This window comes from Talpa europaea, assembly GCF_964194135.1.
Source record: "Talpa europaea genome assembly, chromosome: 3".
Taxonomy (NCBI): domain Eukaryota; kingdom Metazoa; phylum Chordata; class Mammalia; order Eulipotyphla; family Talpidae; genus Talpa; species Talpa europaea.
In genome coordinates, this window is record NC_140069.1 from 128,380,572 (window position 1) to 128,394,807 (window position 14,236).

The 14,236-nt window shown below is 35.0% G+C and overlaps 1 protein-coding gene across 1 annotated transcript in view; it reads left to right on the forward strand.

The window, feature by feature from the left end:
- CPED1 (cadherin like and PC-esterase domain containing 1) overlaps window positions 1-14,236 on the forward strand; it is a gene marked incomplete at both ends in the record, with an annotated part of 254,953 nt that overhangs the window by 111,237 nt on the left and 129,480 nt on the right. Inside the window, 2 exons of the mRNA XM_084229702.1 lie at window positions 11,449-11,591; window positions 12,353-12,425. Of these exons, the coding sequence (XP_084085828.1) occupies window positions 11,449-11,591; window positions 12,353-12,425 (216 nt within the window). The remainder of the gene's footprint in view (window positions 1-11,448; window positions 11,592-12,352; window positions 12,426-14,236) is intronic.

A 14,236-nucleotide genomic window follows, 5' to 3' on the forward strand; every position in this document is an offset into this window, starting at 1 on the left:
TAAGCATGGCACAGTGAACTCAAGGACTCAGTGCCTAAGGCCAGTGTTTGATGCATACCTCATCATATACTGATGAACTTAAAGTGCAAATAAAAATGAATATATAGTTTACTTTTTTTAAAGTGCAATAAAAGTAATGTAAGAATCAATCTAGTAAAATTGTTTTAAAACAAATGCAGGTGGGCCTCCCCAGTGGCGCAGCGGTTGGGCGCTGGGTTGCGAAGCTGCCCGCGGCCTCGGCGGTGCCGGTTCGATCCCCGGCTGCTCCCCGGCCACCAGAGGAGGGTCCCACATGGCAGGAGGGACCTCTCCTGCCGCCCGCTGCTCCCCTCAGCAGTGTACTTCGGTCCTTCTGCCTGCTCTGCTCCCTGCTCTGGCTCTGGTGAATTCTCTCACCCTCCTGTGCTTCTGACTGTACCCAGTGCATGTATAAACAAATAAATAATAAATGAAATATGCCTCTAAAAAAAATAAAAAAAAAATAAAACAAATGCAGGTGAATTCGATTGGGAGGGACAAATTTCAAAGTTTTTTTTTGGGGGGAGGGGATAAATTGTAAAATTTAGAAGAATTCTTCCCTGAGATTTCTTTGCAAGTATCTTTTTTTTTTTTTTAAGATTGATTTATTTATTTTATACAAGAACAGGGGTACAGGCCAGATGCATGGAAGGGTGAGAGGATTCACCAGAGACAGAGTGGGGAACAGAACAGGCAGACTGATGAAATACACTGCTGAGGGGAGCAGCGGGCAAGACAGGAGAGAACTGCCGTGCCGTGTGGGACCCTTGCCGGTCAGCAGGGATCGAACCGGCGCTGCAGAGGCTGCAGACAGCTTCACAGCGCTGCGCTCAACGGCCTGCTCCACCAGGGGAGGCCCTCTTTGCAAGTATCTTTATGTCCTTGCTCTAATTGCAGTGATTACCAATGCATTATGGGTGAGATTTTTGAAGTTAGATGACTGGTCATTCCAGTTGGCTCAGTCATATACAAATAAAAGACCTTCATTGTATATTGTAAGATTGACAAAGGAATAAACAATTATGTTTTATGAACAAAAAATGTTTAAGAATTGCATGTATTGTTTCTTGACACATGGTAACTATTAGCTGTTACTTTGTAATGAAAAAGGAAAAGGGCTTCTAGGCAAATATTGAGGACCCTCTTTATGATTTGAACTGTGCTTCAGAAAGGTAACTGGCAGCGAGGAAGGGAAAGTAGTTAGAAGGAAAATCAGAAGTCAGTAGCTTGGTACCACAAAGAGAAGACATTGATTTGGGTGATAAGGAGTTACATTTAGTTAGAATACTGAATCCTGAACTTAAATTATGGCTAGTAATGAAAAGCTCTTTTTAAAATATCCCATATGAAACCATGAGCTTTGTTTGAACACTTGTAAGAGAGGTGTAAGAAAATAGTGAAGGGGCATAATAACCTATGAGTTGCAACAGACTTTCAGCACTATGGCTGCACAAGTTCGGGCCATTTACTTTATCCTTTTCTTTATTATACTAGACTCTTATTTTTATAATGAATATGTTTCCTTTTCTTGTGTGATTGACTAGAAAACTTAGTAACACCTAAAATTGATACCCTGCTTAAAATATCCAGAACTTATATGTAAATTATTTTTTCTTTCTAGTCATTTGAGAGTATTTCTAGATATGTGAGATAGGTATCTTTCTGCCAAATCCATCCCTGTTTGCATACTTTTTTTTTTTAAGATTTATTTATTTATACAAGAACCGGAGTATAGGCCAGATGTGTGGGAGGGTGAGAGGATTCACCAGAGACAGCGGGGAACAGAACAGGCTGAGGGAGAAGCAGGTGAGACAGGAGAGGTCTGCTGCACCATGTGGGATTCTCACCGGCCGGCGGGGATCAAACCCGCACTGCAGAGGCTGTGGACAGCTTCACAGTGCGGCGCTCAACCACCTGCGCCGTCAGGGAGGCCCTGTTTGCATATTTTTGTACTACCTGTTAATAATATCAGCTGTTAGAAATATTGCAAGGTTTCAATGTCATTTTCTGTTCAAGGCAGCTAGTGAAAGGTGGAAAGTTTTCCAAACAGGCTGTCAGACATCATTTTGTTGCAGGCTCAAAGGCCTGTGTTTTAAGTCTAACGGAAATAGCTGTGATCTGCTTGAACAATGGCATTCATAGAAAGAAAATGAGTAGACATATACACACAGTCCAATGCTAAAATTTTTATGATTTTAACTTTCATTCTTGACTGTTAAATCTCTCTGCTCTACATCCTCTTGAGCAATTCCAAGGGGGCAATAAAGAGAGCCTGCTAGTTCTCAGAGAAGGTTGAATATGATGCATCCCAGAGTCTGCCATTCAAAGCAAATCATTTCTTATGCCTTTTGTATTTCTATTCCTCGGTTCTGATCAATTCTTTGATAGACATGAGAGAATTTATAAGTTTTCAGCAATGAAACATTAAAACATGTAGAATCTGCTCGCTAGGTTTAATGTATGCTTTAAAATTTAAAATTGTTAAAAAAAAATACCAGTGAATAAAATTATTCATTTCACTGGAGGATGAAACTTATTTCAGTATTGGACTTTGATCTTATTGCCAGGGAATGAGGAAAAACTATCCTAATTTATGTTCAGTCAATTAATTCAGTTTTTCTGTGGTTTACCCTAAAGCAAGTCCATTTTCAATGAACTAAAACAAATGATGAGAATATTTATGTTCTTCAATATTTGACTTAATACAAAATTTGTTCTTGATTCAGGCAATTTAAGTTACAAATATTCTTAGTTTTTCCAAAAGGCAATTAGGCTACATAAATGCTCAAGTTGCTGAGCTGATACATTACATACGTCATGTGGGTGCATGTGCTTGAGAACTGTGTCAGCTTCAAACACATTTTCCCTGAAAGTGAAGACACAGATGATTTCAGGGTCCATGTACCTTCAGAAATCTACACAATCAAAGCAGGATGGTTGCGTAATGGTGGGGCTTTGCAGCCAAGCGGACTGGCTTCTGCCCCCATATTGGTTCTCTCCTGCCTGTTACAATCCAGATAACTCTTAGTTACCTGGAAAATGATGTTATAATTTTAGAACATAAAATTATAATCAAATACCACAGGTGTACTCAATGAAAAATTATGTCAGTACTTAGGTTGGTAATTTCATTGTTTTTCTCCCTTTTTCAAATCAGTTATGTTCTTTTTCTCCTATTTTCAAATATTTGACTTTCCCCTAAATGATTTCCCTTTAAAACACAAAGGAGACTTCTTCCTAAGATCCAGAGTGCTCCCTGTACTTCACCCCCTGCCATGGCCTTCTGATGTGTGGCCATTCTGATGGGCTCCTCAGGGCCAGACAAACTCAGAGCTGTGATTTTCAAGTGGGGTGTCATCAAGAGCCTTGGGGATCCATGACTTCCCAGTGTGTTGTCAGACACAAGGATAGTCCCATGAGAATATGCAAACTTCACCTTGCATTTATGTACCCTCCTAAAACTGGGTTTTGCTGAGAAGTAATTTCTGACATAGGTAGTTCTTTCCCCATCCTTTTCATAAACATTCTCCTGTTCCTCAAAAGAAAGATTTAGTTCTCAGCTATCAGCTCCAGGGTAAAAAAAAAAAAAAAAAAAGGGGATGTTAATCACTTGCAAACAAATCCTTCACAACTCAGATCCTTTTCAGTTTTAAACAAATTAGGTAATGTCACGATAATCATTAATATGTTTTTTTCCCATGTACCTTACAGGGAATTCAAGGAATTAAATCATGTTGCTGTAACTAAACTCTTTCATTCACAAATTCTGTGTATTTATGTGAACATGTTTTCTGCATGTTTGTATTAAAATTAATATTAATAATATTAATATATCTTTCCAATAGATATCTGAATTTAACTGTATAAAAAATCATCTCCATCTAAGATGTGACTTTCCAACATAATTTTACTTTAAAAATTATTTAAGATCTTTAATATATTGCTAATGCTCTGACTAATGGTGTACAACCAATAATTGTAATTATAATTTTGGGAAGAAAAATGTTTTTGACATTAACTCCATATGGCAACTGAAATTTAAAAATCTAAGAAATTTAATGGTTTTCTTCTTGAGAATTATAAAATGATCAAAAAGACTGTATAATATAAAATATGTTGCATTGGGATAAAATTCTGAGGTATTTGGATTTTGTCGGGTAAATTTTAAGAATTCTACAAGAGTCTGAGAGAGAGATTGGGTAAATCAGTGCCAGACAGAGATGCCAGGCGAGCCTGTAAAGGCCAACATAATAATATCAATCAAGTCTTATAGACAAATTCTAACTTTATTTAAAGAGTGTAGATTTGAATGCATTCTGTTCCACCTTTAGTTTGGACAGAGAACATAGAATCTTGGATTTCACATGTTTACTTGCATGCCCTTAGTTCTACCCATGGATAAAATTGAGCCTGAGCTCGTGTGATATTTCCTTTTGAGCATTGACTACAACCAGAAACTATCACCTGCTGGACTTTGTGTTCCATCATTACTTTGTCTCTCCTGGCTCGTTCCTAACAGCCTTCAAGCCTGCTGTGTGATGTTTCTCATCCTAAACAAATGATAAGAAAGTTCAAGGAAAAAAGGCTTTTGAGGTGGAACAAAGGGAGGGGTTGCTTTTGTTTTGGTTTTTTTTTTGCAAAATTTCTGGTCATTACAAAATTGTTCTTTTGGACTTTGGTGACATGAAATTAGCAAATATTTTAATGTGGTTGTTGGAGGGAAAAAAACTGAAACTGCAAAATTATTAAAATTTCTTCCAATTGAAGCAATACATATGCCAGCTTAGAAATAATACCCCTGTAATATAATCAAGAATAGGATCATGATCCAGGTTGATACCTGAAAGTTCCTAGGTGTGCCCCATCAGGAGCAGAGCGGAGGGGAGTTTGGAAGGACAAAGCAGGGGTGTGCTCTGAGTAAACTTACGTCATTTGTCTGAAATTTGGTGTGGGTTTGGCCTGAGTCTTCAGACAGAATGTTGCAATGTGGGGTCTTTTTAGCAATGAGCCCGGGGCTTTCTTGTTTCTTACCTAATAATCCTTTAGGAGAAAGCAAGGCATGGATGCACTTTCATAGTCATTGGTAAGGAGACACTAGTGAGTGGATTTTCTTGGGAGTTGAGTCAGGCTGCTGCCTCAGGCTGATTACTTTTCACCCAGAGTCTCAACATGGCCATTAGAGACAAGATGGAGTCTGTTTGACATAAAATAGGTTCCACATATAGAACATCAATTTACCATCTTAACCATGTTTAGGTGTATAGTTATAATGTTCAATGTGTTTCCATTGCTGTGCAACCATCTGCCAGAACTTTTTGCATAACTGAAATTATTTTGTTATATAATTGTTCAATTGAACAACTCCATATTTCTTCTTCTTCCCAGTCACTGGGAGATACCATTAAATTCTGTTTCTATGAATTTGATCACTCTAGGTACATCATGTAGGGGAGTTATACAAGCTTTTGTAATTGGATTATTTTACTTAGCATAATGTTCTCAAGGTTCTTCTGTGTTGTGCTATGTGTCAACATGTCCTTCCCTTTTAATGCTAAGTAATATTTGTGTGTGTGTGTATGTGTGTGTGTTTTAGGGTTGAATAATATTCTATTTTAGTGAGTGTGAAGTAAAACCATAAAAGTCTTGATTTGTATTTCCTTATGATTAGTGATATTGAACATCTTTTAAATTTGTTGGTGAAAAAATGATTTATGTATTATTGTTCCTTTTTCATGTGAAAAATAAAAATTTCTTTCCACTCTAACTTGAGAGAAATTCCAGTAAACTTTAGTAAGATACAATGCTATTAAACACTACCTATATTTCAAGATATTGAAATATCAATAGTCTCTTACAGTTTCCCAGTTAGTCAAGAACATGACTTTTTTTTTTAAAAAAAGTCTAATATTGGTTAATCCTTCATCCTTTGTTTTAATTCTTAAATTTCTTATCTCAAAAATCCTCTTGAAGAGTAAGCTTCTATTTTTCAAAGGTTTTATTACATGTCACCAGAAAAATGTGTATCCTCCCTCTTTCTTGTGATGGAAACATGAGATAAGCCTGTTGTACTAAGGAAAAAGATTATCCAGTAGTTCAGTGAACAATATTTCTTATCAATGTTTCTGTAGTTTCTGTAATGTTATATGTCAGCTTATTTATTCAACAGCATTCACTGAACACCTACTGTGTAGTAGGCACTGGCCACCCACAGATAAAATGGTACAATTTCTGCTCTAAAAGGTCTCACAGTCAAAAAATTCAGCAAGTTTATACAAAATAACACGTGTTGCCACTGAGTGAAATTTTCCCAAGGTCTTATGGGAGACTAAGAGAAATAATCAGGCAAAACCCACAATTTAGCATGAGAGGAATCATGAGAGATAGTATGGAAAAATGAAGGGGATATAAGGTGACTTCAAAGTACTTTAAAATATGAAAGATAAAACTGAAATTTTCCTACAAATATTTCAGTTCATTCTCAGTTCTTGTCCTTCCACCTTTCATTGATAGATTTTATCTTAGTTGTATTGGTTTTCGTTGAGCTAATGTTGGTCTAGCCTTCTGTATGTGATTTAGGGATATAGAGTCACACTTCTTCAGATGTATGTTATTACACCAAGCTGGTTTCTTCTTGTCTGTTCCTTTGTTTTGTTTCTTTATAATCCACAAGGTCATTTTCTGTATAATATATTTTGCACTAAGTTTGTATTTCATTTTTATACGTAGGAGGAAAATTTATAGGTCATAACATAGTTTCATGTCATATTAATGTTTTAAGATATTATTTTATTCATTTTTACTTCACTGCCAAAGCACTGTTTTCCTTGGAACCTTATGTTCTCATATTTTTGTAGCTAAAAAATATCAATTACACATCATGGTGTGGAGTGAGAGAAGTTTTCTTCATATTTGAGCTCATGGCTTGATTGTTTAGTAAGGAAGGTGTGGGTACTGCTCAGCTATTTGTGATTGTATTCAGAAAACTCCTGGGTAAAAGATTTTGATGGCTTTGAATGTAATTGATATCAAATAATTTCAGATTTGACATTGATGAAATTGTTAAACAGAGTTCTCTCTTTCAATATCCAAGCACACTGAGATACACAAAACTTTAGTAATTTGACAGGGGAAACACAATTAGTGCCACAAATTGACAAATTGCAATACCAGCAGACATTCAAAGAAGTTTTCCACTTAACCTAAGTGAATTAGTTACCAGAGAGTGTTGTGCCCTTTCTAGGACATTTTACTGAAAGTTGATTATTTTTACAAATACCTATCAAGTATCTACAAAATTCCAGTTTTATTTCTGGCATATATAATTGGCTTGCCACTATACTTAAGTAGCTTAAGTAAAAGAAGTCAGCCATATGGAAATTTTTTTGAAAAATAAAAATCTATATAGTGAGATAGAAATACATATAGACACAAAAATTGAAAACAAAACCAAAACAAAAATAGAGGTAGTTTTTGTCTTTACTTTGTTTTTATTTTATTTTATTTTTATAGAATTAACATTGTGTTATAACTAGGATAACTTTCAGGTGTTTTTTGTTGAGTATTAATGTGTGTATGAATTTGATCACTCTAGGTACAGGGTCTTGTTAGCCTCCTCAAATCAGATTGGTGATGTTCTGACTTTTTGATCCTTGCTTTTTACAAGCATACAAACATTTTTTGATGAGAATCAACATGTGTATATCCTATATTAAGCTTTCTGCTAAAATGCAAATCTGTTCTTCACTATATCATTGTCCTCCTTTTCCCAGTTTACCTTCTCTCCCTTCATCATCCCCTTCTGGTAACTACTATAGTTTTGTTCTTATAGTCCAAAAGTTTATTTTGTTTGATTTAGTTCATCTTTTTGTTTTCTTCATATACCACATATGAGTGAAATAGCATTTGTTTTTCTCGGTCTACCTTATTTTACTAGCATAATTCCCTCTAGGTCTATGTTATTGCAAATGGCAGAATTTCATCTTTATTATTGCTGAATAATATTCCATTTTGCATATATACTGCATCCTTTTCATTCATTCATCATTCAAAATATACCAACAACTAAAAACTCGCAGTAAAAAACAACCCAATTTAAAAATAGGCAGAGGATCTGAATAGACACTTCTTCAAAGAGGACACACAGATAGTCAATAGGCGCATAAAAAGATGCTCATCATGTCTTATTATTAGAGAAATGAAATCAAAACAATGGTGAGATATCACTTCATATCTGTGAGAATTATCCAAGAACAACATACAGCAAGTGTTGGAGAAGATATGGAGAAAATGGAGTCCTTATACACTGTTGATGGGAATGTAAATTGATGCAACCACTATGGAAAGCAGTATGGAGAATCCTAAAAAAAAGAAAAGAAAAGAAAATCTATGTGTCCCACTTCTGGGTACTTACCTGAAAAATGCAAAAACATTAATTTGAAGTTGTTCCTTTTTGAATGTCATTTTTCTCTCCTCTCTTCACACTTTTGTTCTTAAAGGCAAATATATATAGATTCCTCTCCTTTATGATTGTTGGTAGAGGTTAGTACTTCCCTTAGCAGGCAGAGTTCTTAGGAAATTGGGAGAAAAAACAGTTATTTGGGTCCCTCGGTTCTGCTCTTTCACTCCTTCTGGAAGGCACGCCCCTAGAAGATGGGTCCATTCAAGTATTAGTCTTTTTAAATTTTTTTTTATTGAAAGCCTTACCATGTATTTAATTTTTATAAGTTTTATAGAAACAGCATTGCAGCATAACATTATGTAAGTTTCAGTATACATAATTATAGATCAACATCTGCATATATCACATTAAGTTCCACACTCAAAGTCCAATTCTCAAATGTTCTTTCTTGGTTTGTGTAACAAATGTTTGAATTCCTATCAGTTTTGATTTTCAATCTCATTAATTGCATTTTGAGAATATGGATTCAGCAACCATTTTAAAACTAAAATTTCCTTCAAGTGGCTATAAACTTGTTTTAATTAATAATTAGAGCTAACTTTTTTTTAAAAGATTTATTTATTTATGCACATAAGAGCTGAGGCACAGGATCAAGATGGGGGCGGGGTAAGAGGATCCACCTGAGACAGAGCGGGGAACAGAACAGGCAGACCGACTGAAATACACTGCAGAAGGGAGCAACGGGCAAGCCAGGAGAGGTCTGCTGCACCATGTGGGTTGCTCCCTGGCTGGCTGGGGATCAAACTCATACTGCAGAGACTGCGGATTGCTTCATAGTGCCATGCTTAATCCCTTGCACCACCAGGGAGGCCTGGAGAGCTAATTTGTTGAGTATTGACATGCATTGGATGGTAGTATATGAAGTACATTTCTTTCATTTAATCCTAGGAAAACCTCTACGTAGTAGGTCCTGTTTTTAATTCCACAAGGTGTCACAATTTAATGGAGCAGAGAGAGCAAAAATGAACCTATAACTTCTTGGCTTCAGTCCATGGGTTGGTCACTGTCTGTTCCTATCCCCAAAAGCCTGGAGCACAGCGCTTCCCACCAGCTAAAATTCTCACTAAAAGTTGAATTGATTGAGACTGAATTCACTGCTCACTGTTACATTCAGATATTAAGAAATAATCTTTTCTATAGTAGAAGAATAAATACAATCTTAAAACATTAATTAGCTAGTTATTTTTCGCTGTAGAGTATATAATTTTATAACCATATGTATTATATATATGGTTGCATTTTATATATATTTTATATATATATTATATACTACACAAACACTTCCAACATTCTTAAATTATTCTTCAGTTATTACCTTGACATCTGTGTTATTTAGGACCCATCAAGTGGAAAAGTACAATAATATCAATAACCATTTCTATATAATATAGTGAACTGAGTGAAATATGATGACCTATTTTACTTGGAAAAAAAACATATTGTTACTCTATTTTAACTCAAGGGTATTAATATTTTCAAGGTTACCATTAATTTGCTTTCTTTCTTTTGATCATACAATTTTTATACTTATTCTTAGTCCTTAAAAATGGAAAAACATCCCAATTGCCAAATGCTCATGATGTGTTTATAGGGTCTTAAAATGCCCATCTCATTAGCTTTCTGTTTTTCAGCTGGGAAAACTTTATGAAGACAGTGTTTATTTCTTTTGTGGGAATTTGGCTTATGGATTTTGAAGAAACAATTACTATTTCCTTCAGGTGACTTGTGCCAAATGTGTCCCACATTATCATAGCAACGAAGGTTTTTCACTTTGCATTCTGAGGCAGGTCGGATCTACTTTAGTGTGTTCTTCCAACAACATTAATAGAATACCTGCTGATATTTTGTCAAAAAATATTTTTTGTTCTTCATCTTTGAAAAAAGTATGTTTATCTGGAAATAGTCTATGAATCAATACGAGATTTGCTTTGTACTTTTTAAAATTTTGTTGAACTTTAATGTTAAGCACTCTCAAGAAAATTTTTTGTGATTGCTTTAAATTTTAAATAAGCAACAAGTTATGTGTGATACCAACTATAATGTTTCTAGAAAGTCATAAGCCTGAGTTTGGTCCCCCTTTTGTAACACTGTGCCATCCAACCTAGCCACATAAAACCTGAAGTTAAAAATCTGAGATTCTCTAATTTTCTCCCCCACTTGGTGAGATCTCCCATAGCAAAATGCTGTGAGGAAGGGTAAAGGTTGATGGTTATATTTGTTTTAACATGCAGAAAAGTAATAATAACAAGATTAGATTTACATTTCTTATTTTATAGTGGGTTTCAAATACATTTTTCTTCTAATTGACCTTCCTAACTCTCTTACTGGTAGGTGTTGACCCATTTTATTTTACCCATTTTATTTTTAAAATTTTATTTATTTTTGCATAGAATAACTGGTCTGTAGGCCAGAAGTGTGCAGGGGGTGAGAGGATTCACCAGAGACAGAGTAGGGAGCAGAACAGGCAGATTGACTAAAATACACTGCTGAGGGGAGCAGCGGGTGAGTCAGGAGAGGTCTGCTGCACCATGTGGCCTGCTTCCTGGCCGGGGATCGAACTCGTGCTACAGTGGCTGCAGATAACTTCATAGGTTGCGTCTGAACCCCTCACACCACCAGAGAGGCCCAGTACCTTCTATTTAATTGAGAGACATGGTATATTTAAAATATATATGGATAATACATGCATATTGTATATAATATAATTTATATTCATTAACACACATTTAGTATATTATACTATACATTATACTACACATTTACTATATAACATACTATTTTAAGATCAATTCATCATATACATAAATTATACAATATGTATAAATCTTGGATTATCAAACTTTCCTACTTAAGAATTTTTTTTTAGTGTGATAAGGAAAGAAAATCTAAAGGAATCCTTTAAATGGTTCACTTGGAAATGATAGAGACAAATTGTGATTGTTGTTTTATCATATGCTTGGCTTTTTTCACAGCTGCAAACATTTTTTGAAACATTCCTGAAAGCCAGTTCACCTCTTCAGGCTTTTGATAATATGAAGGAAGCAGTTAGCAAGCTCCTGCTAGCAGCTGAAGCATTCAGTGAGCCATCAACTCTGGGACCAAAGGCCTTCGCTAGGTAAAAGGAAAAAAAATTAATATTAAAAAATAAAGGATAAAGACACACTTGCAGAAAATTGTTAGGGAAAATGCCTCTTAATTATCAGAAATGGATGCAAATTGGGAAATTTTTTGTCAGTGTACATCTATGAACTTCTAAACATTTTCCCAATCTGACTATCTTGAAACTTCACAACATAATTCTGACTTCCTAGTATCTGAACAGGAGTGGCAAGAAATAAAGCTATTTGACTTCATTTTAACTGCAATCCTTTTCAAGCTCAGCTATCTATTGTGTAGATTTTCCATTACTAGGTGTTTTGACCTTTTTGAACGAAAGCTAATAACTATCCTTCCTCTATGTCTCAGTTTACTTGAAAATAATCTAATGCCTTTTCTCCAGGGAGACGTCAGATTTCATATGAGAAAAAAATGAGCAGTGCCGCTATGTAAAACTTTATCATGTTTTCTCTGTGAATAAGGATGCCTCCCTCTAGGAACAGGAGGGAAGCATATTTGTGTCTCATGGAATACTTCATTATTCAATTAATGTGTTGTGAAAACTTAATATGTATTTGTGTTTTCTGTACAGAACAAAACAGTTCCAAATCCCAAAGTAAATTAAATGGATTATAATTTTAGATTATCAAAGTCATTTTTCTCTTAGTTAACAAAGATATTGAAATTTAATTAGGTAACTGTTTAGTAATATAATACCAAATAATAGAACAAATGTAGCAAATATAATATATTTTTTATATTACCTTGTGTCTTCATCAGATGCAGGTTATGCTTTCAACTTTTAACTTTTGACCTTGGTTATGGCAGTTCCAAGTACCCTGTAGTGATCCAGGTGAGTGTGCTGGAAACCTCGAGAGTTGCCGTCATTTGCTGAGGGGGTTGTGTGTGTGATTTTATGTTATTTTTTTTCCTTTTTTAAATTTATTTTTTGAGGAATTTTATTTATTTATTGAGGAATAAATTTATTTATTGAGGAATCATCACCTTACAACCCTCTATATAACTTAGGACTACAGGTTTACATCCTTCAGATGTATGTCACCACACACACCCACCACCACGGCACCATAGTCTTCCACCACAGTCCACTGAGCCCCTCTTCCCTTCTTCTCTCCCTTACCTCAGGTCCCCTGATTGCCTCCATTTTACAGTCAGATTTCTAACATTTTCTTTTGGTTTGTTTTTTCTGATCCTTCGTTTTGTCTCTCTGTATTCCATATATGAGTGAAACCATTCAATATATGTCTTTCTCTTTCTGGCTTATTTCACTTAGTGTAATTCCTTGTAGCTTCATCCATGTTGCCAAGATCAGCAAACAGTGTATATGACTCAAAAAAAAAAAATCCAGCCAAAAAATGTGTGGTTTTCAGCCACAGTAATCCATCTATAAATAGCAACTTCCATCAAAGTCACTACAGGCTTATATTTACCATTGTTAAATAGAATTAACTATGTGGAGAATCTATGATTTGATTTCTAATCTCCATGCATCTTTTTTTAAAAAGATTTATTTATTTATGCATACAAGAACTGGGGTGTAGACCAGAGGTGTGGGGGTGAGAGGATTCATCAGAGACAGAGTGGGGAGCACAATAGGTGGATTTACTGAAATTCACTGCTGAGGGGAGCAGTAGGCAAGGCAGGAGAAGTCTGCTGTGCCATGTGCTGTGCCAATACCTCCCTGGCCAGGTATTAAACTGGCCCTTCAGTGGCTGGTGATAGCTTGATAATGCTGTGGCTTAACCCCTGTGCCACTAGGGAGGTCCTCTCCATGCATCTCTACAGAATAAACATGGATTCTTCTCTGACTCAACCATGGGTTAAGAAATAAATGTGATATGAAGCTAAGTATGGGTTAATTCAAAAAAGCAGACATTTAGATAAAAGTGTATTACCGAGCTTATTCTCATGAATGTATATAAAATAGCTATTTTTTACATGTATTATTCAGAATGTTAGATTATCTTCCATGAACACAAATTCTCCAACAATAAAGAAACATTAAAAAGTCATGTGAGTTGGTAAAATTTTTTTTTCTAGTTTAAATATGTATAAATTCAAGTGTGTTTTTTATACTGATTCTTCTACTTCCCCTCATTTCAAATTAACTCATTCAGATTTAATTCCTCAAACATATTTGTCATCAAAAAATGTTCTTGGGAGCAAGAGGATTAAAAAAGTGACTGAACTAGTCTATTAAATACTATCTCAGAATTTGGTTTGGGAAAGAGGGAAAAGGAACAAAATAAAATTATGTACAATCAGATTTAACTTCACATTACGTTGGTTGGTTTTCAAACTATTACACAAGGAGAATGGTTATATTACATACTGCTTAGACATTTGATTAAACAGCTCAAAAGTCATCCATAAAATTTTCTATGAATCTACATCTTTAGTCATTTGTTCATTATTTCATATACATATTTAAGATCATTTGTATTATGCTTTTAAAAAATTATTATTCAGAAGCTTATATTATCTTCCATGAACACAAATTCTCCAACAGTAAAGGACTCCAGAATAAACTGTGATAATACATTAGTTTTCTTGTGAAGAAATGTATCTTTCAAAAGAACATAACTTACATTTTATAAAACTGTTGACCTCCTAAAACACCACTAGATGTCAGTTCTGATCTAC